The sequence below is a fragment of the Eleginops maclovinus genome, chromosome 16 (assembly GCF_036324505.1).
Source record: "Eleginops maclovinus isolate JMC-PN-2008 ecotype Puerto Natales chromosome 16, JC_Emac_rtc_rv5, whole genome shotgun sequence".
Lineage (NCBI taxonomy): Eukaryota > Metazoa > Chordata > Actinopteri > Perciformes > Eleginopidae > Eleginops > Eleginops maclovinus.
Window position 1 is genome coordinate 13441569 of NC_086364.1, and position 25705 is coordinate 13467273.

Below are 25705 nucleotides of genomic sequence, written 5' to 3' on the forward strand. Positions count from 1 at the left end.
AAACTAAGTCTACCAAGAAGATAAGAAATAAGGGTGAAAACATAGTTTGGGTTCAAATCAGAACTATGTGAATAAAATGGTTATCATTTATTTTAGGTCTGGGTTAAAGTTAGGGGATGTTTGTTGTCATGTTTACAAACTGCTAGAAAACCACTAAAGAACAGTGGTGTCCCGTTGCACCGTCCCATGTCTATGTCGTCATAACTTCATCCTCTGCTACCAACGGGCAAGATTGATTACAATGGCAACTAATGAAAACTCAATGTTTCCATTAAAATCTTGCACACAAAAAGAAAAGAATGTTGATAGTCTTTATAATCTTGTAGGAAAATATTTTTTAAAGGGTTTTTTATCTTCATTCAATAACAAGTGTCTTTGTCTCTGATATAACTGCACTAGCTATGAAAAACACTGATGGGACTTAATTATAGAAATGAATGAATCACAAAAAAACTTGAACATTAGATTGTTGCAATTATCTCATCCAACTGGCAAATGTTTTCTCCCACTTTAGAAAAAGATGATTCTCACATTACTTGTAAAAATTGACTCTGCAGTGAGCCACATCATCTGATTGAGATGATTTTCTATTGAATGATGAGCCTCTATCATTACTCTCTGTCCTGATATGGCTCTGTCCTAATGAATCCAAACCTACTATTCTCTGGTCCCAGCCACTACTGCCTATCTATCACAGCCAATCTGATAAAGGGATGAGCGAGGATATCATGTGTTCCTCACACAAATCCTGCCTGTAATCCGTACATTGTTGTTGTTCTACTTCCCTGACTGTAATCTCCTTGCAAGTCCATTTTGTACCCCCCCCCCCCCCCCAATCCACCAAATATAGCATATCAAGCATCACAGTCAACCGCAATTTGAGGATACAGAAGAAGAGAAAAGAGACTGAAAAAAAACGTAAGGAAGTTATCTGTCAGCGATTGTGCTGGTATGTGGCATAATGCTGCTACAAACACTGGCCATCTGATAATAAGACAGGGCAGAAGGGACTGGGGTTGGGATTACATCCCCCGACAGGGATGGGGACCAGAACAGGCCATATGTGGTCCAGTCTCTCATAATCCCATTTGACCACAACACACTTAAAGTCAAAGACATCCGAGGAGTACAGGGCAGAGGGATAGAAAGATGTGTTGGAAATAAATGGATGACATGGTGTTAAGGACAAATGCTGCTCAGATCAACAGATTAATCATCTACCTTTAAGTCCATCAACGCAATGGTCAGCTCTGAACAAAGCCCTGCCAAATTGTTGTTTTCTCCCTGACTACCCCCACCCCCCTCATAGCTGGCTTGACTCTACCAGTGCTAGGTTCACAAGTGTGTTTATTTCACTGTATCACATGCTCCATCTGCTCAGTTCTGTGGATGTAAAGTGATTGCTGTCGCACATAATTTCTCTGATGCGACTGGATATTTGTTTTCCGCCAGGATGAACGACATGAAGCCTATGCAAAAGTTGCATGCAGGTAATAGTTTGTCCCCAAATACACAAACACACTTTTCATTTATTTTTCCTTTTTTTTAGTTCTAATTACACAACGCAAACATTTCCCAATTTGGGATAAATAACGTACTTCTGATTCTCACACACACACACACACACACACACACACACACACACACACACACACACACACACACACACACACACACACACACACACACACACACACACACACACACACACACACACACACACACACACACACACACACACACACACACACACACACACACACACACACACACACACACACACACACACACACACACACACACACACACACACACACACACACAATCTTTCACTGGCCTTTATTTTTATCCAGATGCTGACAGTTCCAATCATGAAAAGCATCTAAGCCCATTAGCGTCAATAATACGCTTTGACAAAGGGAACAAAAACCCGCAAATGGATGCAGACACTTTGAGAGGCACAGTGAATTAGACCAACCCTGAAATAGGTGCACTGCAGCACAGCTGACATAAACCACAAACCTGTATACTTGAAACAAAAGCATTGTTTTTCAAGTCTAAAAATACTGTGATGTATAAGCATGGTTCACATCCAACATAAAATGCAATAGCTACACAGACCCTTTTGTTTGGATTGGATCTTTGCCCATGATTAACAAGGGAAGAACCAGGTGTTGTTGAGCCTCAGGGTCAGTTTGGGGCTCTGCTTGCTGGTTGATAGTGGCAAAGCTCCACTGAACACTGAGAACTTGACTGTATGCCACAGGATTCAATTTACAAGCTGTTGGTTTAAGCTGGCACGGTGAACAGCCCTGTTGTTTGCACCAGGACACTCTGTCTGTTTTGGAGGCTTTTTGTCCTGCAGTTAACGAGCACTCTGATGAGAGAGAAACTGTAATGGTCGATTACAGCTGGGATAATGGTAGATTCTCTTGTGTACTCCTCACAATAGTTAAAAACCTGTCCTCAACGAGAGAAAGCTAAACAAATGAGGAAAAAATGAACTCTCCGATTGCTATGCTGCAAAGTCTCGTGCTTTTATGTGATGTGCTGACTGAGGGCTCATTGCTCTTTGCCTGTGGATCTTGATCCCAGTAAGGGGGATCACGCATGCCGTACATCCCACCAACCCTCTTTCATCCACTACTTCTTCCCTTTACACATACAAACACACACTGGCGTACACACACTGGCGTACACACACACACACACACACACACACACACACACACACACACACACACACACACACACACACACACACACACACACACACACACACACACACACACACACACACACACACACACACACACACACACACACACACACACACACACACACACACACACACACACACACACACACACACACACACACACACACACACACACACACACAGCTTTGTATTCCTACTGTATTCTATTATTTTAGGGGTTATTCAAATTCATAAACAATGCTGCAGGCCTTTCGCTGTATTTCAGAAAATGCTGACTGAATATATTCAATAAATATTCTGACTTGTGCTTCTAATTCTGGATAAGGAACTTGCTTCAAAACCAACATATGGTAGGTAAGCGGATGAGTAAAGAGGTTACAGATGGAAATTATTTACAGTGGGTTTTAGGAATAAAGACAAATAACTGTGATGATTGGGGGTTTTAATCATGTCGGATATTTGCACATCATTTATTTATAATACACCCATTTTACACGCTATTTTACATATTATTCATTTGGCACAAGGCATCAGAGGGCTGCAGTAAGAGCGACATCAAATTAAATTTCATTTTGATCACTCTGAAGGAGAAAAACAAACCATGTATTCACATGCTCAAAAATATCAGAGAACAGAGAGCATAAAAACACAGCACACATAACAAACAAAGGCATGTATAGTCCACCAAGCACAGGTTGCAGAGTATAGACAATCAATCCGAAATCTATTTCTCTAAGAGTTCAAAACTCTCAGAGATAAAAGGGTTTGGAGAGATTGTTCTCAATCACGTCAGGTCCACAGGTGTCTGGGTTGAAGAACCACTGCTTTCGTTGACAGCACTGAGATGACAGTTAGCGGGGAACGCCATTTAGAGTGCAATACAATTAATCTCTGACTAAAGGCCCTTCAGCCACAGCGACAGTGTCTGGGTCAGGCTTGTGATGAGGTCGTGCTGAGTGACCAGGCTCTGTCTTCAGCTGATTAGTCAAGAGAGTTTACAAAGCCGCCGCAAATGTGGGCAGCCATTTGTCAGGCGGCCTGTAATTAATCCATTTCCATGGGAGCCTGGTGGGACTCGGTAGGTATCACTAAGGAGGCCCTTGAAAGGCAATCATTAGACACACAAAAACCGAACTGTGTGACACACTCAAAACAAAGACACATAGACCTGTTTTGAGTGACACCGAGGTATCTGATGTGTTCCGAACCCTTTTCCTCTCAGTAAGAGGGTTGATTAGAGAAAGGCCATAGATCAGAGCCTGACGCAGCCCCCACTGAGGGAGACACAGATGGAAAGGAAATAAAGAGGACCAAAAAAAAAAAGCTCTCTCTCAGTGGACTCATTTATCCAGGCCCTTTTAAGGTCAACACCCATCTATCCGCCATGACAGACGGTATTTTAGCGTTGTAAAGGGATGACATTTCCAGGGGGATGTCTTGAAGAAGCCTTGCACATCTCAGCAATGATGGGAAAGACAATTCACAATCAGTATCTACGTGAGATGAGGAGGACTACTCACTTAAAAAAACAAGTGTTATTGGACCTGAGGTGAAGTCGCGCTATGGTAATAGCTACATTCTTTGTTGATATCATTCTGCATGCCACCAGAGGCGATTTGTGCTCAGTGACGGAGCAAATGTTTTTTCAGTCACACAGGTGTTTGACACCATGGCTGAGCGCACAATGTTATCTCCAGCGCGACCAGAAAAAAAACAGATGTCCAGTTTCTCCCTTTGCTGCAGCATCCCGCTCTAACCGGGTTTCACAAAGTCACCCAGTCACCCACGCATTAAAGACAGGCAGCTGCCTGAGCATTAGTGTCCAAAAATTCAGAAGAGAGACCTACATAAACAAGCATGACGGTTGGTTTTGGGGATGCGGGAAACTCTGATTGACAGTGCTCTGTCGGCCGGATTAGAGACGTTCATTTCGTCCTGAACTCAATTATATTTTACAAAGGCTGACATCCCCAGTTAATTGCAGCCTTTCCACATGAGGGAATTATTTTCAGTTCTCAATTCCCTGGCCATGTGTACTCTGTTCCGCATGTACAGGCTTCATCTAATATGTGGAAATTTTGCAAATTAGATCAGTAAAAAAAGAAAGAAAAAAATCTGGGAAAAGAAAAAAAAAAAACTTCAGGAAGAGTCGAGAGGCAGAGAGGAGTGAAATGCTGGTAAAACTTCAAGAGAGAAGCGTCTGGGCGAGTTGTCTGCCTCCGTCTCTCAAGTGTGTCTGGATCTTAGCTCAGAGACAGCTTAGTTCAGAGACAGATCCAGAGTGACAGCATTGTGATGATTGACACGGTGATGAAGAGGAGAAGAGGAGAGGAAGAGAGGAGAAAAAGGTTGTGCAGCGCCACTGGCTCCACCGTAATGAAAATGTGAGTCTTGCCCATGGAAGGATGTGACAGGGATCCCAGGCCGGGCTTGTGCTGAGGAGGTAAAGTCAGGGAGGTAATGTCAAGGAAGCCCACAGGCCCATGTACAGGAATTTCTGTGTGTGTGTGCAATAAGTGCCTAACACGTGTGTGTGTCTGAACTCTACATGTATGTGCGACTGTGGGGGAGTGTGTGGATGAAGGGAAAAACCCTGAAGCCATATAGCCTGGATTACCTAGCCTTTTTCTAATTCACCCAGACTCTCTCTAGATATCCCATGGTTGACATGTGTCACCACATAGTCAGATTACCAGGCCTCCTAATCCACCTCTAAGGCTGACGGGGTGGGTGAGAGGGCTGGGGATGATCTGCCACACCAGGAATAATCCAGCACCTAGCATTTTCACGGTGAGAGGGAGGGGGCTCATGTCGTTGCTCTCCTTACTGTCACTGTTGCTCTATGTCGAAGATGCCACGCAGCCTCGGATTAGGTCTGTTGCTTATGGTTGACATGTGGACAGACAGCTGTCAGCAAGATGTGCTAAACCAAAGCGCTGTGCAGGCCCGTATCTCTCTGTTACCCTTGGGCCGTCCCTGATCGGCGGGCAGCTAATCCTGTATCACTGTTTCGTGGTTTTGTTTGTTACAATGGGTATCGGTGACATCACTGGTGTTGACACCAGCTCACCAGCAAACAACACCACTGTTTATCTTTGTCTGTGAGATACTGGGTGAAAAACACTCCCAGATGGATGTAGACAGCTGCCAATGAGATATCAAAGCAAAAAAGAAAGAAAATATACAGGAAATATTTACTGACAATAATCTCACCAAACAAATGAATAAAGGTTATTTTTTCTCGACAACAAACAACTGTCTTTGATGTGTGAAACCGGTAGTAATATGCAAAAAGATATTCAACATCTATTCGGGTAAATGCAGCTTGATAAACAGGCATGAGCAGTGATTTACATAGTGGTATAGATAAAACAATGAATCATATATTTCTATCACAATGACCCACCCACTGTGTGTGCTCGGGTCGAGCTGATCATTTCAGAAAACATCAACAACATCTTTCTTATCTAACTTGATAGGGCCAGAAGGAGGTCTGGATAGCAGAGCAGTAGGTGAGGTCAAGTCCTCACCAAGCATAGTGACTCCCTGCTGCTGCAGGGCACTTCACTGATTGAGACAGACCAATCACTCTAAGTGTCAATGTCAGGTGTGCTAAGGACATACAGTGCATCTTCTCTGTCACCTTAGAGGAGGAGAGGAGCTAGCCAGCAAGGCAAAAGGGCCAACACAGGTTCAGCCAACCCCCCATTAGCAGGAGTGAACCAGTACAACCCAACCTCTAGAGACCCCTGACTCACCACAGAGCAGATCCGGATTCTTATTAAACTTGAACAGCTTCAGGTTAGCCTACAGTGCTCTTGCCATAATGATGTAAACAATTCATACTGGTATAATTCTGCAGAGACAGAATTATTTTAGGAAAGTCATTGTTCTGTCATTGTTTTGAGTGTGGGTGTTGCTCTCCATCTGGGAGATAGGGAAGTCATTAACTGAGCACAGCCAGTTTCCAATCACTGTAAACGTAATGGTGAAATTGCTGGAAATTACATAAAACTAGTGTCTATAAAATCCGCTCAAAAGCACTTATAACCCCCTCTCCAGATGTTGGTTAGGGTCAACGCTTGCATGGTTGCCAGACATTGAACAGTGACTAAACTCTCATATGATTGTTGATAAGAGACACAAACTGAGATAACCACGTGATAACACAGAGATAACCATGTGATATGTGTGGCCTCAGAGGGTATCACAATATATGAATGATGTACACAATCATCATGACGGAGTGGTTGAGCTTGGCGGGTAGGGAATATGTAATGCATACTCTATGTGTCCAGGCCGAGCTGTTCAAACTGTATCTTTATGGTTGGATGTGTCCCTGGGGACAGCAATGCAGAGGTTAGACACAGAGACACAGATTGACGACTGGCCACCTCTCTGCTACAGGGCCTGGCCACCAACCTCACAGCATTTTTAATGGCACACTAAAATGCTGCGTAAAGACTAAATTGCTGCCCTCAATGGGCAACAGATGATGGAATTAAAGAGATTTAGAGCTATGGGGGAAATGGGCTGTGCATGTTTGATGTGGGCCTGGGAATGAGGGAAGAGAGAGAAGAGAGGAAAGAGGGCAGCAGAGCAAACCAAGGCAGCATCTGGCCCTTGTAGGGACAACACGGCCCTCTGGGAAGTCTCTACGGAGCGAGGAAGGGGCTGACTGATAGCTCTTTCTAACACCCACTATGCACACAGACTGGCACTCAGCTACTAGTAACACCTGCTGCACCCATATGCCACTAGAATATCACCCATCACCTAAACAAAACTAGAACATGTGAGGCGTAAAAAAAAGTCCTAACTGTGAAATTGCAAGGCCACCACACAAAAACACTCATCTGAACCCTACCCCTACTCCAGGTAACCATAGCAACCCCTCACCTGTCGCTTCCTCGACAAGAATAGGCAGACAGCCAGGTCAGAGTGACACATTAACTCTAACTCACAAAACACACATGTGCTACGCAGTACTCTCTTATATTCCCAACAGAGCATAAGCAGAAACACATAGTCTACTACTGTGTATACATAGAGGATTTATCATCCCTGGCAGATGCACACATAGACCCATAAGCACAATAACAGATTTAATCTACCCTTCTCTGGCCACAGGATGCTGGCAAAATGGCTTCAGCCGCCTACCAAAATGGCAACAGTTATCCTGACCTGGCATATTCTGAGCCCAAGTGAAAACGTGGCCCAGTATAAAGGGCCAGTGGGCCACAGCAGCCTCTCTATTCACTAGAGACAAAACCTGGATCTGTGGCATGATCTGACTGGCTGGACTCATGAATAGAGTCAGCAATCCAGCAACGGCAGACCCTGTTAACCCTTTTACGATTTCGCTGTATACAACATAAACGGAGAGGGAGGTGTTGGTGTGTGGTTCTAGAGGGGATAAACGTAAAAAGTAAAAAACTGGCAGTGATGATGACAGCTCTGCGTCGCATCTGCGCTCATGATAGAGCCATGAGCCACACAAAGAGACTGGGGAATCCAGACACACGGCTGCCATATACAGGGCGACAAGCAGAAAAAAACTCCAGCATAAATGTACTAACCACAGCCTTATCCCTCACGACTCTCCCACACAAACTTCTGCTTTTATCTCATCCCAAGTGCGGAGGGATGTTAAAAATAATTCAGAGAAGAAAGGCAGGCTAGCAGACTGATAGATTCAAACAAGCCCTGGTGTAAGTGATGAAGCTTAAGCGCAGAGGCTGTTGATAAGTTGGGATGGGACAGGCTTTATACCGGGTGATAAGAGGGGGATGGGCCCCACCACCTTGGCTCTCATTTTCCCTCTGCTTTCATCTCACTGCACACCGCAGACCCAGTGACTCACCCAGCGAGCAAAACACAACTAAAACCAATAGCCGGCAGAAAGCATCTCTTACGCTAACAAGCGTTTCACTTGGGGATACCATCAACTCCCTGGTTCTCTCATACAGCTAATTAAGGACGGACTGAGAAGCAGACCTGCAGCTATCTATCCACCCTGTTTTTATCCTCCTTCCTCTCACTCTATGTCAAATCAGCTGCTTTTCTCTATCTCTGTCATTCTCTCTCCCTCTTTATTTCACACACACACACACACACACACACACACACACACACACACACACACACACACACACACACACACACACACACACACACACACACACACACACACACACACACACACACACACACACACACACACACACACACACACACACACACACACACACACACACACACACACACACACACACACACACATCAATCCACACATTCACTTGCTTCTTTCTGCCTCTCCTTCCAATTCACTACCACTGCTGCCATCCCCAACACTGTGTCCAGCCCAAGGCCACTACTGCCTCTTAATCCCATTAGACCAAACACAATCAATTATCCAGCCAGCCATAAGGATCTAAGAGCATTAAAAGGTTAGCTCAGGAGATTTAAAGCCATTGATGTCTATGACAGGACTGCTACCCTCGTCCCCCTCCTGTGAGCACTGCCTGCTTATCAGAGTGTTAGAGTCTGGGTCTGTGTGTATGTGTGTCGGTGTGTGTTCATCAACATGACACCCCGGCACCAACTTGAGCCACCATGCATTGCTTGCGGATCTTTAATCATGTCCCTGCAAGTCCCAGCAAATTACTGCCTTGTGATGGTAATCAATAAAGCGATAAACGCAGCCAGGGACTGCAGCTGCTGGGGTGAAGACATACCGCTGTGGCCACTGGTTGAGTTCTCATAATCTGAACCCCTTCTTGCCAAGAATAAAGTAAGTGTGTGTGTGGGTGGGGGGGGGAGTAGAAAGAAAGACTCTCTTCTTCGACTAGGAGAGGCACAACATGTGGGGAGAGAATAATGCGCCCTCAAACACTGTACTGGCATTGAGAAATAAAAGAGATGTGGAGTCACAGGTGCGGGTCAATCAATGCTATCAGCAGGTAGACTGTTATAATCATATTGTAATCTGGACGATCCCCACCACCTCTCCTCCACAAACTCCATGCCCTTCTGCCGCTCCTGTCATCGCTTCATCTATTTCTTTCACTCCCTCCCCATTATCTTTCCCATACACTCCTTTCTTTCCCCCTCTCTTCACTGACTTGTTCCTTTTCAGGCGAGAAAATTAAATATGATCATTCCTCTTCAAAAGGCACCACTATTAGCTGCATAATGAATATTCAGTTAATGTAGCAGAGAGACTGTGTGAGTAACAGTAATAAGCGACAGGGTGAAATAAAATGTGAAACTCTCAGACTGGTTTTCAATGGCCTTACTGCACAGCCTCAAAAAATGAATGAAAGTGCACTGGCACATCATTTTCCATATACTTCACAGCCAAATAACACGAAACATTAATTATTACAAATACCTTATTACCATGAATGAGCAGCCCTGTGACATTTTACAATGTGATTGTAGATCTACCTCATCAGAGTCCAATACATCATTTATGGCTCATTAATATTTCCAGTGATGAATCATTGATTATAGGGCTATTATGAAATACTTCCTCAAATCTCATGTCCCTAATGCGACCTCAGCTGGAAAATCATTTGGCTAAGGCTTGAAAGGCACCGGAGCACTTGTGGCTCTAACTTTAACTCCACTCGTAAAGACTTGTCGGTCTATGCTCCAGATGCAGCTGCCAAGCACCTTCTCCACCGGGATTCAAATGTGTTTCCTCATGCAGACACGATAGCCACTTTCCAATTTCAACTTCATCTTAAACCACCAATTTCTGCTGCCGTGGCGGTGATTGAAATATGAAACCTGCATATATACAGGCCATTACAGCGAATACAAGGCCCCAGATGATGTCTGTCTGCCCGAGAAAGTAAGAGCAGAAGAAACAACAGGGATCAGCTACAGTCGGAACACATTTCTATTTATTTATTATTCAATAACGTTGAATTGGCCCCTGACCCCCTGCAGCAACTCACGCCAAACTACCCTCAGAAGAAAATGGCAGCCTAGCTGAATCAGGAGGAAATCAAACAGGATCCCTGCGGCTCGGTGGTAAGAGAGTTCAAGTCTGACAGAATTCGATGAGTCTCCCCTTTGAGTAAATCCTTTTTGCTGTTTTTGATTCATGCGAAACATAAGTCAAAAGCAGAGACATTAAATTCTTACAGCAACATCACAAACAGACATGCCAACATAGAAATAACAAGTAAATAAATGAGTCATCCCATTAAGCAGAATCTTTATGAGTCTCTCTCTCTCTCTCTCTCCCCCTCTCTCTCCCTCTCTCTCTCTCTCTCTCTCTCTCTCCCTCTCCTCTTCTCCCCCCCCCCCACCACATAAAGACATGTTTTTCAGGGGCAACATGTAGTGCTTTTATCTGTCCTTTATGCCTCTCCAATTTTCAACAGAACCGTTTGATGGGAAGGTACTTCTAACCTAATTTCAGCTGGAGAGAAAAAATTATAAAGTAACAGTCGTTAAAGTGCAAAATAAATGAATTGAGTAGCATAGCACATAGAAAATACTCCAGAAAATAGGGGGGGGGGGGGTGGATTAGAGAGGTGGGGGGCAAATGCTGATAACACACTGTTGTCTGCAGCTTTCAAGGTTGTTTCAGCTGTTAATTAGTTCAGTTTGATGGCTTGAATCCACTGGTGCAGTCTAACCCGGTTAAGTCAGATGCTCAATGAGTTTTCTCTGGGCCTTAAATACTGAGCTGCTGCTCTACAGGAACCTGGCTCAAGGTTAGCACCATGGTGTCAGTCATGCCCAATGTCCGGCGCTCACAGTCTGCCATCCTCCTCAAGTGGCTGCCAGAGAACACTCACCAAGGTTACGTCTGTCAGCGCCAATGAGTATTCCACTTATCTCAATCAAAGTCCTTCACAAATCTTTGAGGGATTGGTCCTGCCTGTGCTTCAAACTCTGGGAAAATACGTGCATTAACTTAAGAGGGGGAAATGGAAAGGAAACAGTCACGCTGTTGCAACTAAACTGAACAGCTTGACAAATAACATCTCGCATTATTAAGCAGCAACCAATCAAATAAACAGATTCAATTAATCAATTAAAATAGTTTTCCACTGAGGGAAACAGATGAACACATTTGCATATTCTTGTTTGCCATAAATCTGGTCTGTGTTAAAGAAAGAACACACTGAGTGATACTTAATTTCTGATGGCCGTGGGCTGGGATAACTGGGGATTTTTTTTCTTTTGATGTTGATAAATAGAAAAATAAATACATCTCTAGAAAAAAAAGCCTGTTTGTGATGGACTGCGCATTGATTACTAGCTGATTGGAGAAAAAAAAAACATGTTCATACTGCATATTTCTGCAACTGATTTCAAACAGCAAATGTAGAAATAAAAAAGCCTTTTTATATATTGGATACAATTTGAACTAATTACTTGCAATTAATATCCATTTGTTATAAATAGCCATGTGGTAATGACCTTGCTTAAATGCCAAAACCCAGATAGATGAATTGACAAATCTTTATGTCCCCAAAGTGAGTCTAAATTGTGCTTTTATGACAAATGACTGCACTTTATTTCCACAGGAAACAGTCCATAAATTGGTCGATGGGCAATGTAAATGTGTTGTTTATGCGGCATAAATCACTAGCTAACAATATGACACCTGTGGATTTTCAACAGTACAAAAAAATCCTCTTTTAAGCCACCCACCTGCTTTATAATTCACATGTAATAACAAATGATCCACTTGCTGTGACATCATGCACAAATGGAGCAATTAGTAACAATGAATACTAGAGTAATTATCATCGTAGGGACATAACAGTGAGGTAGACGCAGGCTTTGATGTATCAGATTGTTTGTGTCCAGTGGGTAAATAGTATCACTAGATAACAAGATTGTCATTCTTAAATACTGGAGCCGTTTTGAATGTCATCATGCTGGGGCATACTGTGTGTGTGTGTGTGTGTGTGTGTGTGTGTGTGTGTGTGTGTGTGTGTGTGTGTGTGTGTGTGTGTGTGTGTGTGTGTTGTTTGTCTGATCCCTCCATCTCCAGGGGCAGCGGTTCCCTCTCTCATCAACCATGCCAAACCAATGTGACTGTCACTCCCCATCTGCATGGAGAGGGGAGGCCGTGCCTATTTTTATAAATGTATTCATATTCATTAGCCCCGAGTGTCATTCATAGCAGCAGTTCTTTAATGCAGCGCGTAACCATCAGAGGCTGGAGGAGCCTGCCTCCTCTCATCCCACAAATTAATAACACAGGCAATCACTGCAAAGGTGTCTACTGTCAAACAACAATGGCTCCTGATTCTCATCAACTGCTCGCACCTCCTCATTTCCACATGACACACAAAAAGCACTCATCAGTGGTATCCCTTGGGGAATCTTAAAAAAATACCATTGTACCAGCCTTTGAAATATGAAATCATTAATTTAAGTGAGAATTAATTACAACTGCTTTTTTTCCCTTGACCCACCGCAGTATTCTGCCTCATAACATCTTGGTGGCAGCCGGTTAATTGTGCATAATAACTGGTGTGAACGTCGGATGCTAATGAGAGCAATTAGGCATCAGATTTGCAGGATTTTACTTCAGTCGCTCACTCAAAGACAGCACCCTTTGCTTCAATGGGCTTATAAGTTTCACATAAAGCACATGATAGAATACTTCACACCATCAAACAGAGCACAAATCATTTTCAATGACTGATATCTGGGAAAAATCCCACTCTAATGCTGACTTTACTCTACATTAAAAAAAGATATATAGTTTTTATAGAATCATTTTCTCCCATCAGGTGTGACTGTTTCTTTTTATACTTTACATCCACTTTCTGATACACCATTTTGGGCACTGTGCCTTCTGAAGTAATGGATGGGGGCTGCTTTGCACAGCCTTGCCATGTTTTTTTCATGGCCATTGTTTCTGCTCCACCCCACTTTAAATCAAGAACACAATGCATCCGTCCCCAGCCCCACAACCCCACCGTACTTCACTCTGGACAACATTAATAAAACAAGCTTTCAATGATGCAGAGTGCAACGCCACATTGAGCTGTGAGCAGTGGTGTGATTAAAGCTTTTAAACACCGCCTCCCTTTGAGTTTGCATATGTCAGCTCTGCAGTATGTGTTTGTAACAACGCTGGTGGGGGACATGGTCTCTCTGTCATTCACCCTGTCTCTCTTTCTCTTCTTGACTATTCCTCACTAATGCAGTGGGGGCAGGAAAAGTGCTGGGTCCACTTTAACATATAGAGCAACAACCGGAGCTTCAACAATAAAATCGGAGTGGGGTCCACCAAGGAAGATAAAAGTGGGAAGGTAGCTGCTGTGGTACAGTGATTGCGTCTATTGTCCAGGTCTAACAGCTGCACTGTCTCCCAATCTTTGCATACTGCAGAAACCCAGTCAACCCACTTATTCCACTCTGTTACTTCAGAAAATGTAGTTTTCTGTTGCAGCCTTTCTCTACTTTCACAATATTCACTGTGAAGCATTTGAAAGACACAAGCGGATGAGCAACACACAGTAATTTCTTCCACCAATTCCTGCTGTATAATCTAATGACGGCGACCCCTTGAGTGATTACAAAAATGGAAATAAAGCTTTTTAATTGAATTTCCTGAAATTAAACATCGGCCAGAGCAACTTCATTAAACTGATATAATCCCTCTGACTCTCCATTTCTGCCGTGCCCACTGGCATAGAACATGTCCGGCATTGCTACAATAAGATATGTGCTCAAACATTTCCTTTCACAGAACAAGAAAATGACTCTTTGAAAGCCCTCCACTCGCAAATGAAAACAGCTTGACCAGCAATTTGTGGAAGCTTTGACGACAATGACACAGAAAATTAGCCAAAGGCCTATGAAGGGGCTACACAAGCAGCTGTAGCCATCATATGGAATCTGCTCACAAACTGCATGAGGCGACCCTGCTTTTGTTTCTGTCGCAATGCTCTTGCTTAAGTCAGGCATCACAAATCAGTTTTGAGCCATCATATGTGTGTCACATGTGATGTAGATCGGATTTGGCTTTACTCTCTTGGGTAAAGCTCTGTGTGAGCCTAGAGTGTGTTCACATGTCGACTGCATCTCCAGCAAAGAGACAGGGGGCCAACATTGTCAAAAGGCTTGTGGTTGCGGTACAGTACATGTCCCCAACAGGGGACGCTCAGGCGCGTTTGTTTAGGTACGTCTTTCTGGTTCTGAGACAAGAGGAGACAGTGACCGTAGCATTTGGGACATGGCAGTCCCCTGCAGAATTAAACAGGCTGTGTTTCAAGCCCCTGTGACAGGAAATCTCACTCAGATCACAAAAGGCAGCACTGATTGCGTCTGACATGTGCATCTTCCCTCAGATGTATTGTCTTTGTTTTGTCTGGATTACTTGTGTGTAGGCATTTTCTATTTTTGTTCTTCGTGTTGTGTGTGTATTTGAGGGGCTGTTTTTCTTCCCCATCTGCCTTCTTCGCAAAAATTGAAAATGTGACCTTTCTTATACACATAGCTGTCTGCACAGGTCTATTAGAGTGTACATAAAGCTTATTTCGAATTAAACAATTAGACTCTAAGGGATAACCAGATTGTGTTGTGTCTAACAGGCCGAGCACACCATAGATATGCAGTCGTGAATGAATAAAAAGGGTGGCAGGGGAGAAGTGGAAGGGTTACTGTTTGGGATCAAACTGGGCAGACTAATCCCTTTGATCCCCCCATTTTACTGTCAGCTGTTTCCTAGCTACTGTCGGATCTGCACAGAATTTAGGATTTGTGCTACTGTACACCACAGCAAACTCTACCCCACTGATGCAGCGCTCTCCTTTCTTTCCTCCATCAATACCCCACCATACACCCCACCATACCCCCACACCTATTGCCTCTGCACAATGTCTATAGCAATATTTATTTATCTTTCTGCTCCCCTTTCACCATCACTTTATTGCAGTCGGCATCAGCTGCGACATGGCATGGAGACAGGTTAAATTGGAAAGTATTTTGCACAGAAGACCATCAGAGCATGACTCTTCACATTGAAAAAGCTGATTCTGATTTTGTCTACTCACACGAGACACCATGGCTGCGCCCACTTTCATTCGTTGTGGTGAAAAACAGCATACTAATACTGGTTTTGTTTGAGAAAGCTCCATTTGCCTATAATGAAACAATAAGCACACATGTGCAGATGCATATGTTAAAGTAAGAATGTATTTCTGCATATCAGTGTCTATACAAACTTTAGCTGTGTTCAAGCCTCTTTCAAATGAAAATAAGTGGATCAGCACAGGTTTCCTTCATCCTTGTCAGTATTGCTTGCTTTCAGAGGTGCAACGCCCTGCAGACCCCCCACTTAACCACTGAGGAGTTCTCCCAAACTGATCTCCAAACTTTACAGGCAGTAATACACAACAGACTCCATTTGCGTATTGGCAGATTCATGCTTCTTTGTCAAACACTGGCTCTGCGTGGCCCTGCATCAATTAAATCTGTAAGCATGTAAGGGAAGAGTGAATACAACAAGTTTCTCAATTTGCTGATTTCAGTAGGAGCTGCTGTTCTGTATTGATTTTCGTATACACTGCACACCTACATAATTTGTATCATTCAACCAGTCAAGCTCTCCGACTAGCCCTATTTTTCTGTGGCTTTTTGTTCATTTTCTTAGTTAGATTAAGTGCTTTAAATCTCATCAGTCAATTATTTCCTTAGCACATACATTTAAATGTAATCGAGGACATTAATGGTAAAGAAAATAGCTTTTTCAAGGCAGACATTTTAACAAGTTATAGTAAAAGAACAGGTGTATTTGATAAGCTGCATTCCACTTAAGGGAGGCCCTGCTATTGAGCATGCTGGCTCACTTTGTGGGACAATTAATGTGACTGAGCCATTGTTAATGTAATGTTAAACTGTACTTTTCCTAAGTCAAGTCAAAATGTCTGCTGTGAATTGTAGTTGCATCACTACCATGAATATTTTTTAATGACCAAATACACACCATCTGGTTGATTCTTGTTTTCTAGGTGTGTAAATATCTCTCTTCATGCAATCTGTTTTAGGAGAAAAATGCAGACTCCCATACAGTGTTGGACAAAGAATCTGTCTGGGCTTTGATTCCTGGTTGAATCCCGCATATGGTTTCAGTCTGTCACCTGAAGCGCTTTCATGGCTTGCGCTGAGAGGCCAAGGAAAGGGAATCCAGATGTGACATGAGCCAATAGAGCAAGAAACCAGCAGTATTGCTGTCAGGTCCCATCACTACTACACTATGTAACTGACAATCTGCTGATGTAAGAGGCAAGGACAGTGATCAAAGATATGTGTTCTATAAAGTGCTGCCATATAGCAATGACAACCAGCTGTAGTCGATGCCTTGCATACCAGAGAGGAATCCCTTATCAGCATACACAAAGTGCTGCTGGATGGGATTGCTGGCAGCAATACCTTAAGTTTTATCTCACTTGATGCCTTTGGATGATCCATGCTTTAACATCAACCTTGGCCTCCCCTGGTATCTCCAATGCAAGACATTTGTTTGGAGTGGAGGTGAAGTACTGTCAAAATGAGGTAGGAGTGGGAAGGGCCGATGTTGTGCTCTGGCTGTCTTAGGGAAGAGGAAGAAGTCAGGTGTTAGGTCACAAAAGAGATATCGAACATGTTATGGAAACCCATGTAGCGAAGAACAGGACAATGGGGAATGTGAGATAGCTCCGGTCCTAATCAGGACTGAGCATGCGGCTTTGAGAAGATGCAGCTTGAGGCATCTTGCCAGGACCCATAGCGGGACTGGTATGCTTGCTGCCAAGCACAGCCTGAGCAGAAAGCTCAGCCCTGCTGATGGAGGGCATGTAGGCTCATTCTTTTCCAGACGAGACCCTTCCCCAGGACTGGAAATATGCCATGAACTGATATAGTTTCTCTGCTCAAACAGCCCCGCCAAACTGCTAACCCATGACCCCACCCCAACGGCACACATAGAAAACGCTCTCTTCAAACAGCAAGGTAAAAGTTGTGGAATCAGCTGAAAGATGCTGGTTTGATATCAAACAAGCAGGCAGCAAAGAAGAAAAGGAAGCAAAAAAAGAAAATATTGTATTTCCATCTAATCCATTTCCATATGTGTCGGGGTTTGATGTTCATCTGACTTGCTTATAGGCCCTTTTACATGTTTCTTTATTGAGTTGGAAAACAATCTATCCACATCAACACCTATTGCAGGGAATCTTGCTGCTGGTTGTTGGCAAACACAACCAAGTGTTGTATATAACTTGTTTAAGGTCAGCAGAACAATAGATCAAAATGTGAAGATGTTAATCCATTTATGTGAATGGGACAAAGAACTATGGATTGGTAACACCAGTAGTTTTTACTAGGAAAGGCAGGCAAAATATGGCCGCCTCCCCACCACCACCTCAGTTTCTCCTCCATTTCTGTATTTCTTGCCTCTTTTGCCATTTTATTCACAACACAAGAATACACTCACCAGTCCCCAGGAGGGGCAAGCTGAATGAGAGCAGAGATTCACTGTGAACATCATGCTATAAAATACATTGTTCCTCAGCGCAGTTTTCCTTGAGTTGCCTTTGTGATGTTCAAATGTTTACATGGAAGAGCTTGGGGGCTTCAAGACAGATGTATGGTCCAAGAAACCTGCCTTAAAATACCTTTTTTTCCCTGGATGGAAGTAATGACACCATTTATGGGCTTTTCAGATCAAATATTTTGTTTCAATGAAGCAGCATGCATACAGTCTTGGCTCCCTTGTCACTATAATATCAGAAAAATTAAACAAATGGTGCCAATTTTAATTCCCCTCCCTATCCAAGGTCATTTCCTTTCAATTTCTGTCCCAGCTCAAGGCTTGTTCTGAGACTTTTCTTATTTTTTTAATGGTTGAAAAGGGTCCTCCTGGTCTTTAGTCAGATTGATTAGACTTTTAGCTGGGAGAATTAATACGTGAAAAATGTGTCTCTTCCCCATGGCAGTGCTTCTGTTCTCAGTCTCATCAGTAAACAACAAGAGAAGGAAACAAAACCGCACTCGGCTATGAGATTAAAATTGGCCCCGAAAGAAGGAGTTGCGTCTTACGTCGATGCTGTTATTATTGAGAAAGCTAATTTAAGAAGCCTATACCTTTCCTTAACTTTATTTTCACCCAGTACTACAAACAAAAAGATGCTTTCAGCGGCTAAATAATGTCAGTCTGCCTGACGTGAGTTGTGGGTTGGGTTTTTCCCTTACTCCCCACTGTAAGAGTACTGTGTGCTTTCTTTAATCTTTGGCCATTACAAGCGTCAACACAAGCTCACACAATAGAGTAGGTACTGATTGCACAGCAAAGCTAAACTGTAGCATAGTAAGTAATCATTTCAGTCAGTTTCCCTAATATGGCAGCATGACAGACTCCTGGTGGGAGATAGGACTCTTTCCCCCATGCAAATAGCCATTACCATAGCCCTTTGGGCAAATGGCAATTACCGGGCAAGGGGTGAATGCCAAAACCCAGCGGTACAAGTTAATTTGATTAAATTTCCATTATGAACTATAAACACAGTTTTGCTGCTCGACTGAGCCCGTTAAAGGCCTCCTGAAGCTAAAAAACGTTGACAGCTCAGCGGCCCCTATTGTTCTCCAACACTAAAGTAGATCGTAATGATTTGTCACCCTTAAACAGGATAAGGCACTTATATTTTCCTTTTTTTGGAAACATTAGCATGATAGTTATTGTTATTTAAAAAGACAAAAAGGTGTCAGGCTCTTTCATTAATTAATTTGAAATGTTACTGCCAGTGAGCACAGATTTTTTCTTCTTTTCCAATTCATCTGTGATGTGTTCCATCTCGGTGAATAATGTGTCCTGTGGCAACATGAATAAACATGTGTAGACAGCATTTGGCAGCCAGAGAAAACTGCCAACCAGCCAGACATGGGAGGCATGCGCTGAAGACACATAAGGAGCCTGATTTGGAAGTCATGCTGCCACCACGTTTCACCTGAGGCTGTGCAAGCCACTAACTGGTCTTTCTGAGGATGAGCCATGTTGTGAAGAAAACAAGCATTTAGTCCAAATTTCAGCAGACATCTGCTAGCACTCTGGAGAAGTAAACATGTTTAATTAACTACATTTCACCAAACAGGGAGATACATATGTCAAAAATATGCACTGTGTGTAATTATGGTACAGTGGCTGAGAAGTTACAGCACTTCCACTCCCACGTCAATGTGCACCATATGGGACTTGGGGCGTGTTCAAAGTGCTTTAAGTTAGGGAAAATGCAATTATTTCATCACATATAGCTCAGAATTTAGTATCATGTCTAAAATCAGATACCAAGGGCCAATGTGGCATCAATGTGAGTATGTAGGTCTACATTTGTAGACCTACTTGCAAAACAGATTAAGCTTTCTATTATTTGTGATGGAGTGTTGTATGTGTGGGCGCAGACGGTTGGAGTTTGTCATCAGTCTTTGTTGGAGCAAAGAGATGCCTTTGATTCTATTAGAACTGTATTATATTTCTCTTGATGGAGTTGTGTAATCTTGTACACATTGATTTTTCTATCTTTCGGTGGATGTGTTTGCATGCGTGTGTGTATTAGTGTGTCACCGATGTAGATGAATTATGATCCTGTGCCCGCATTAGAGCAGGGAGTTTTAATCACACAAGGATTCAGAGTGTTTTAAACAAATGCTTTTTTTTGTAAGCATGGTGGATTATCATAAGATTTAAAGATTTGGAAATGCCTGACAGCTGTCGGGCTGCATAATAACGTACGTCCAGAAAATTATAGCAGCTGCCGTTTGGCAGAATATCAATGCTGGTATCTAGATTAAAGCTCAATAGCCAGAAATATACAGTAAGTGCCAGCAAGCCCCACACACAATCACACAATCACACAATCACACACACACACACACACACACACACACACACACACACACACACACACACACACACACACACACACACACACACACACACACACACACACACACACACACACACACACACACACACACACACACACACACACACACACACACACACACACACACACACACACACACACAATAGAGGTTTTGAGGAGTGGTGAGAAGATAAAGAGATCGCTAAGAGGCAAAGAAAGACAAAACCTCACATCTATTTACTTGCTACTTCGATGAGGGGATGTGAATGAGTTTTAAAATGGTGTGCTGGGAGCAGCCTGTGGCAGGAGAAAGGTTCCCCCATGGACTCTATCAGGTATCCTCTTGTGCACTGGAGCGGCCAGAAGTACTAAACACAGCAGGAGCCTCAGTAGGAACCTGTTGAAAAACAAGTACATGCCACCTCCGGTTCCCCGGGGCCTTGTGCGCCTGTATGTTGTCTAATTTATTACATCCTCAGAGGTCCTCCCCTCTCAGAGACTACAACATCCCTAACTTTATGCACAAGCACAGCCGCACTGCCAGTCATTTGCAAACACAGGTGCCCCGTGGGGATGAGATCGGCTTCCTCCACCAGAGAAATAAGACCTGTCTGGCTTGTAAGAGAACCCCCTGCAAACACTGCAACAGCGTCTTCACTGAAGAAGCTAAAGCAGCGGTTGTCTACCATAGAAGAGGTCCTTTTCAATTGAAAGAGTGGGCCGACGGAGTGAATCTATCACCAATGCTAATGCGCAGCCGGGAACATTCAAGGGGCCTGAATACCAACTGCAAGATGAGAAAGAGGTCTGTTGGGGTAGAAAAGGTAAAACCCTGTGAAGTAGCCTTGAAGCACTCAGCAGATCCTCACAGACTCTAGGCATGTTAGCTTGAGAAAAGGATGGTAATAACAGCTTGAGGAACTGTGCCCTGCATAATAAGAGACGCCTGAGACTCCTTTTAGATAAGGCTGGGAGCACTTTAGAGCAATGCAACCTACAAACAAGCAAAGGGATTAACCTTCTTTTAGCACTTACTGAGCATTGTGATTATAAGATCAACAGTGCAGAGAGAATACATTTTTCATATGAGTCAACTTCTAATACAATACTTTTTTTCTCCTTTGGGACCTTTTGAAGTAAATGATTTAAGGGTGGTCAAATATGCATCTTCATGTTGTGGTTCTGCATGACCCTATGTAATAAAAATCATGACCATGTGGTTGGAACCTGAAGCATAACATGTAACGCCATTTAATGTTAATATGCACCAAGACTGTTGATGAGATGCATAGGCCAGTAAGCCCACACACTTTGTATTTACCTTGTGAAATCTGGTACTTGTGCTTTTTCAATTGCTCTAGCTAGCCTTTACACTCAATATACCATCTAGTGTATACTTACAGTATGTCACTGGTCAGGAAGCACATGTCATTCACTGACAGATGCCAAGTGATACCAATTGCACAGTAATTGTATGATTGCTGTAGATCATGTCTATGCCCTTATCAACAGTTCTCTGATTGTGGTTGATATGAATGAGCCCTACATATAGTGACTTATTAATTTGGTTCTATTACTTTCACACCTCAAGTGAGAGAGCATACATGGACATCAGGCAAATGTCACACAACCGTCAAATAATGGCCTTGCTCCATTGTTCCATAGACACGTTCATACAAGGTAATGAGTGGCTCTGCTGCACTGTTAAGGGGCAAATAGGCAGGAGGGGCTACAAGCAGTGCAACTATTAGAACTGAGGTTCCTCAGTCAGGGCCACTGGTCTATTTAAGAGTTTTACCAGAAATGTTTTAACATGATGTAAAACAGTAACACTAATAACATCAATGTGAAATATAACATCAAGAAGACTAAAAGTAGCAGAAAATATATTAGAGCAATATAAATATCTTCAGGTGTATTATAAATGAATCACAATGATAAATGATAATGGGTTTAATACCCAATCAACATTTGCCACTCAATACCGGTGTCCTGTTTTTCAGAAGCAGACATTGAGATTTGGGAGCATGCAAGTGATCTTGTGGTTACAATGGGGGATGTGGGGGAGGCTAAACCGAATACACCTTGTTGTTTGAGAAACCGAAATGAACTTAAAACGAATAAAATATCTGTTAGTGTGTGTTGGGCTATGTGCCCAGATCAGTTAAAGCAAATAATTGGCTTTTATGCCACAGTTTTTGTTTGATCAAATATTTTTTGCCTAACCTTTATCGAAACAAAATAAATCAACATACTTTCTTGTGCGCTTGAGTGCAGGAAACAACAGAGGTTGGGGAACACATTTGAGTTGTGAAAATTACCTTGAGCCCGAGCGCTGAGAATAAAAGTCGCCAACAGCAGAATCCAACAGGAGACCCACACCTGTCCGACCTGTCCAGTCCGCCCAGCTGTAACCATGGTCCGCGGCGCCACCGTCGAGACCCCGGTGCGCTTTCCCCGTCTCCACGCTGGGGACATGTTGCTCGGTGCCCGCACACTCCCGAGAGAAGTCCTGGCTGCTGCCGGTCCTTTGCGTCAGACTTCTTCTCACAGGCGATGAGGGTGAATGACTGGGGGATTGTCGGGAGTGCTCACTCCGTCAGAGAGCACCACGCAGGCAGACAGGCACGCGGTAGTATGAAAAGCCTGTGGACAAGTCCCGCATGAGCAAGGCGGAGTCAGTCCAATTGAATTTGCTCGGCTGTCAAGTGTGCGAGACAGAATATTGACATCATCTACTTATTGCTCCGAATAACCTCTGAATGTAGCGAAGAGAGATTAGTTTAATCAAAAATAAAGAGTATAAAACGACACAGAGTCTGTAAGTTTATATGATGTATAGCAGCTTTTGCGCGAACAAAAATGTGTATGTCAGTAATATAAAGGATAAAAACATCACTTATTTGCGCATTTGTTCTTTAAATGCCATCCCCTTGCAGTCACTCTTGAGCAAGGCACACTCATTTCATTACCAAGTGATCAGCAGTAGGTTGGACAGTAGCTTTCAGGTGTGTGATGTTTGAAAGTGTAATACACCTTCCTATAAAGTATTATGTGCTTAAAAAACGGGTTTTATTGTTCCATTGTGCCATTATACGCTTCCACGGACTACACATTCGGGTATTTAATGAATTGACCATCTTTTTAAACCACAGCAGAGCGCACAGCCCGAGCCCAGGACAAGTCAAGTGCTCTGTACGCTATTGCCCCCACGCGGCAGAAAGTTGAAGGACATTTATATTTGGACAGCTGTGATTTATTGTTGACACATTAAAACTAAAAGCCTGGGATTTTCAAACTACCTGATGACAACTACATCTTTCCAAATAGCTAATGTTGGATGTTTCTACTGCCAATGACAAAGCATTAACTGGGTCACAAATGCTTTGAGCCCCCTTCTGTAAATCTATTTGTTCTGCACTGGCCTCAGTTAACCCCCTGGCTCTGTGGTATGGTTAAAAGCAGAACAGCCAAGCCATTACACAGACAAATGGCAAAGGAAATAGCTTACACCTGAACAATTTAATGTGGTTCAGAAATTAATCTGAGATCAAGCAGGATGGCAGACTGTTATCGTCTCTGAATGCTTGCGCCCAATCAGAATATTTCCTTTATGAAAAGACAGGGGACAAAAGGCGAATTTGAATGCACAGAAACGGGGGGCAATTCTGAAAACAGAGGAGGCTACATATGGGCTGTGATTTCAGCTTTGTTGTCCTTGCTCCATTTGAGCCTCCTAACAAAATGCATGCAGGCAAGGTAAGCTTGAAAGAACTGTCACAATTGTTCTACCTTAAAAACTACCCGTCTGTGTTGCCATTAGATTTTGTGAGTACTATTGACTACAGGGAACATCCAAGCTACCATGAGCGAGCTAAAGGCGGCTGCTGCTTTTTAAAGAGCCTGGTTAAAGTGTAAACAGAGTTGGTTTGCTCTGCCTGTGGGATGTTGCCTCACCTCAGTCCCTTTTATGCTGTGCTTTGTGTAGTCCCACAATGAACCTTTCCCCTGTCCTTTGCTCTACAAATAACCAACTTCCCCTTTTCCCTTTGACTAACAAAGTCTCATAGCTACAAAGAAGCTTGTTTGGTGTCATCCATATCTCCCTCCCATTATTTTCTCTATCCCCGCCTCGCTGCCACCACCTTGCACCAATCCCCTCCTGATAATGATGTGCTGATTATGAGGCTCTTAGGCCAGCAGATTGCTCTCCAGTCTCATTCGCATGCAGTGGAAAATTGCTGCTGTCTTAGAGCCCCCACCCCGCTGTGCGTATCAGGCAGGTTGACATTAGCAAGCTGTTGGGAACAGTGCTCAGGCACCAGGGCAGGTGCTCTGTCTCCGTCTTTATAGCTGTTCCACAGCAAAGGAAACAGCCTTCCTGATGTGACAAGCCACGCAATATGGTATTGTGTAACTGACATTTACACGTATGCAAATAAATACTTTTACTTGTCAAGTTTAGACCCTTTAGATTACGGTGTTTCAGATCATTTATATATAAATATATATATATATATATATATATATATATATATATATATATGTACTTGTCCGCTAACATCACAAGGACAAAAGTCTTTCATTTTCATAGAAATGTGAGCAATGTGTTCAATTAAAGCATACAGTATTTCCAGTTTAAATGACAACCAACAGTATTGAAAGAAAAAAGGGAAATAAAACATATAAATGGCATGATCGTCTAAATGATTTGAAACTCCCATACCATTTTGCTTTGGTGACACGGACCAACAAACAAAATGGTGTAACATTCTTTAGAAAATTCAATTTCATGGTCAGCCTTGAACAGCCTTGGACAACAAGTGACTTCTCATTAAAAGAACGTCAAAAATAAGATTATATTACACTTATTTTTTCGTCAATCAGGTTTAATTTTTCTGTATAGCATTGAAGAGTGAGTTTGAGATAACACAACTTGTTATAAGTATGCTTTTATGTGACATTCACTTGGTGGTTCTAGTAGGACTTAGATAGACCAATCTTTTTCTCACTCATTTGTAATTATCTGAGTCATTAGATTATGTTTTATCCTTTTGATATTAGGATCTTTTTAAAGCAGTTTCTCAATTGGCAGTTAATT

At 42.9% G+C, this 25705-nt stretch overlaps 1 protein-coding gene across 1 annotated transcript in view; it reads right to left on the reverse strand.

Moving 5' to 3' along the window:
- sdk2a (sidekick cell adhesion molecule 2a) overlaps positions 1 to 23047 on the reverse strand; it is a 78960-nt gene extending 55913 nt beyond the window's left edge. Inside the window, exon 1 of the mRNA XM_063902986.1 lies at positions 22926 to 23047. Coding sequence (XP_063759056.1) covers positions 22926 to 23022 — 97 coding nt within the window. The 5' untranslated portion in view covers positions 23023 to 23047. The remainder of the gene's footprint in view (positions 1 to 22925) is intronic.
- Between the last annotated feature and the right edge of the window lie 2658 nt (positions 23048 to 25705).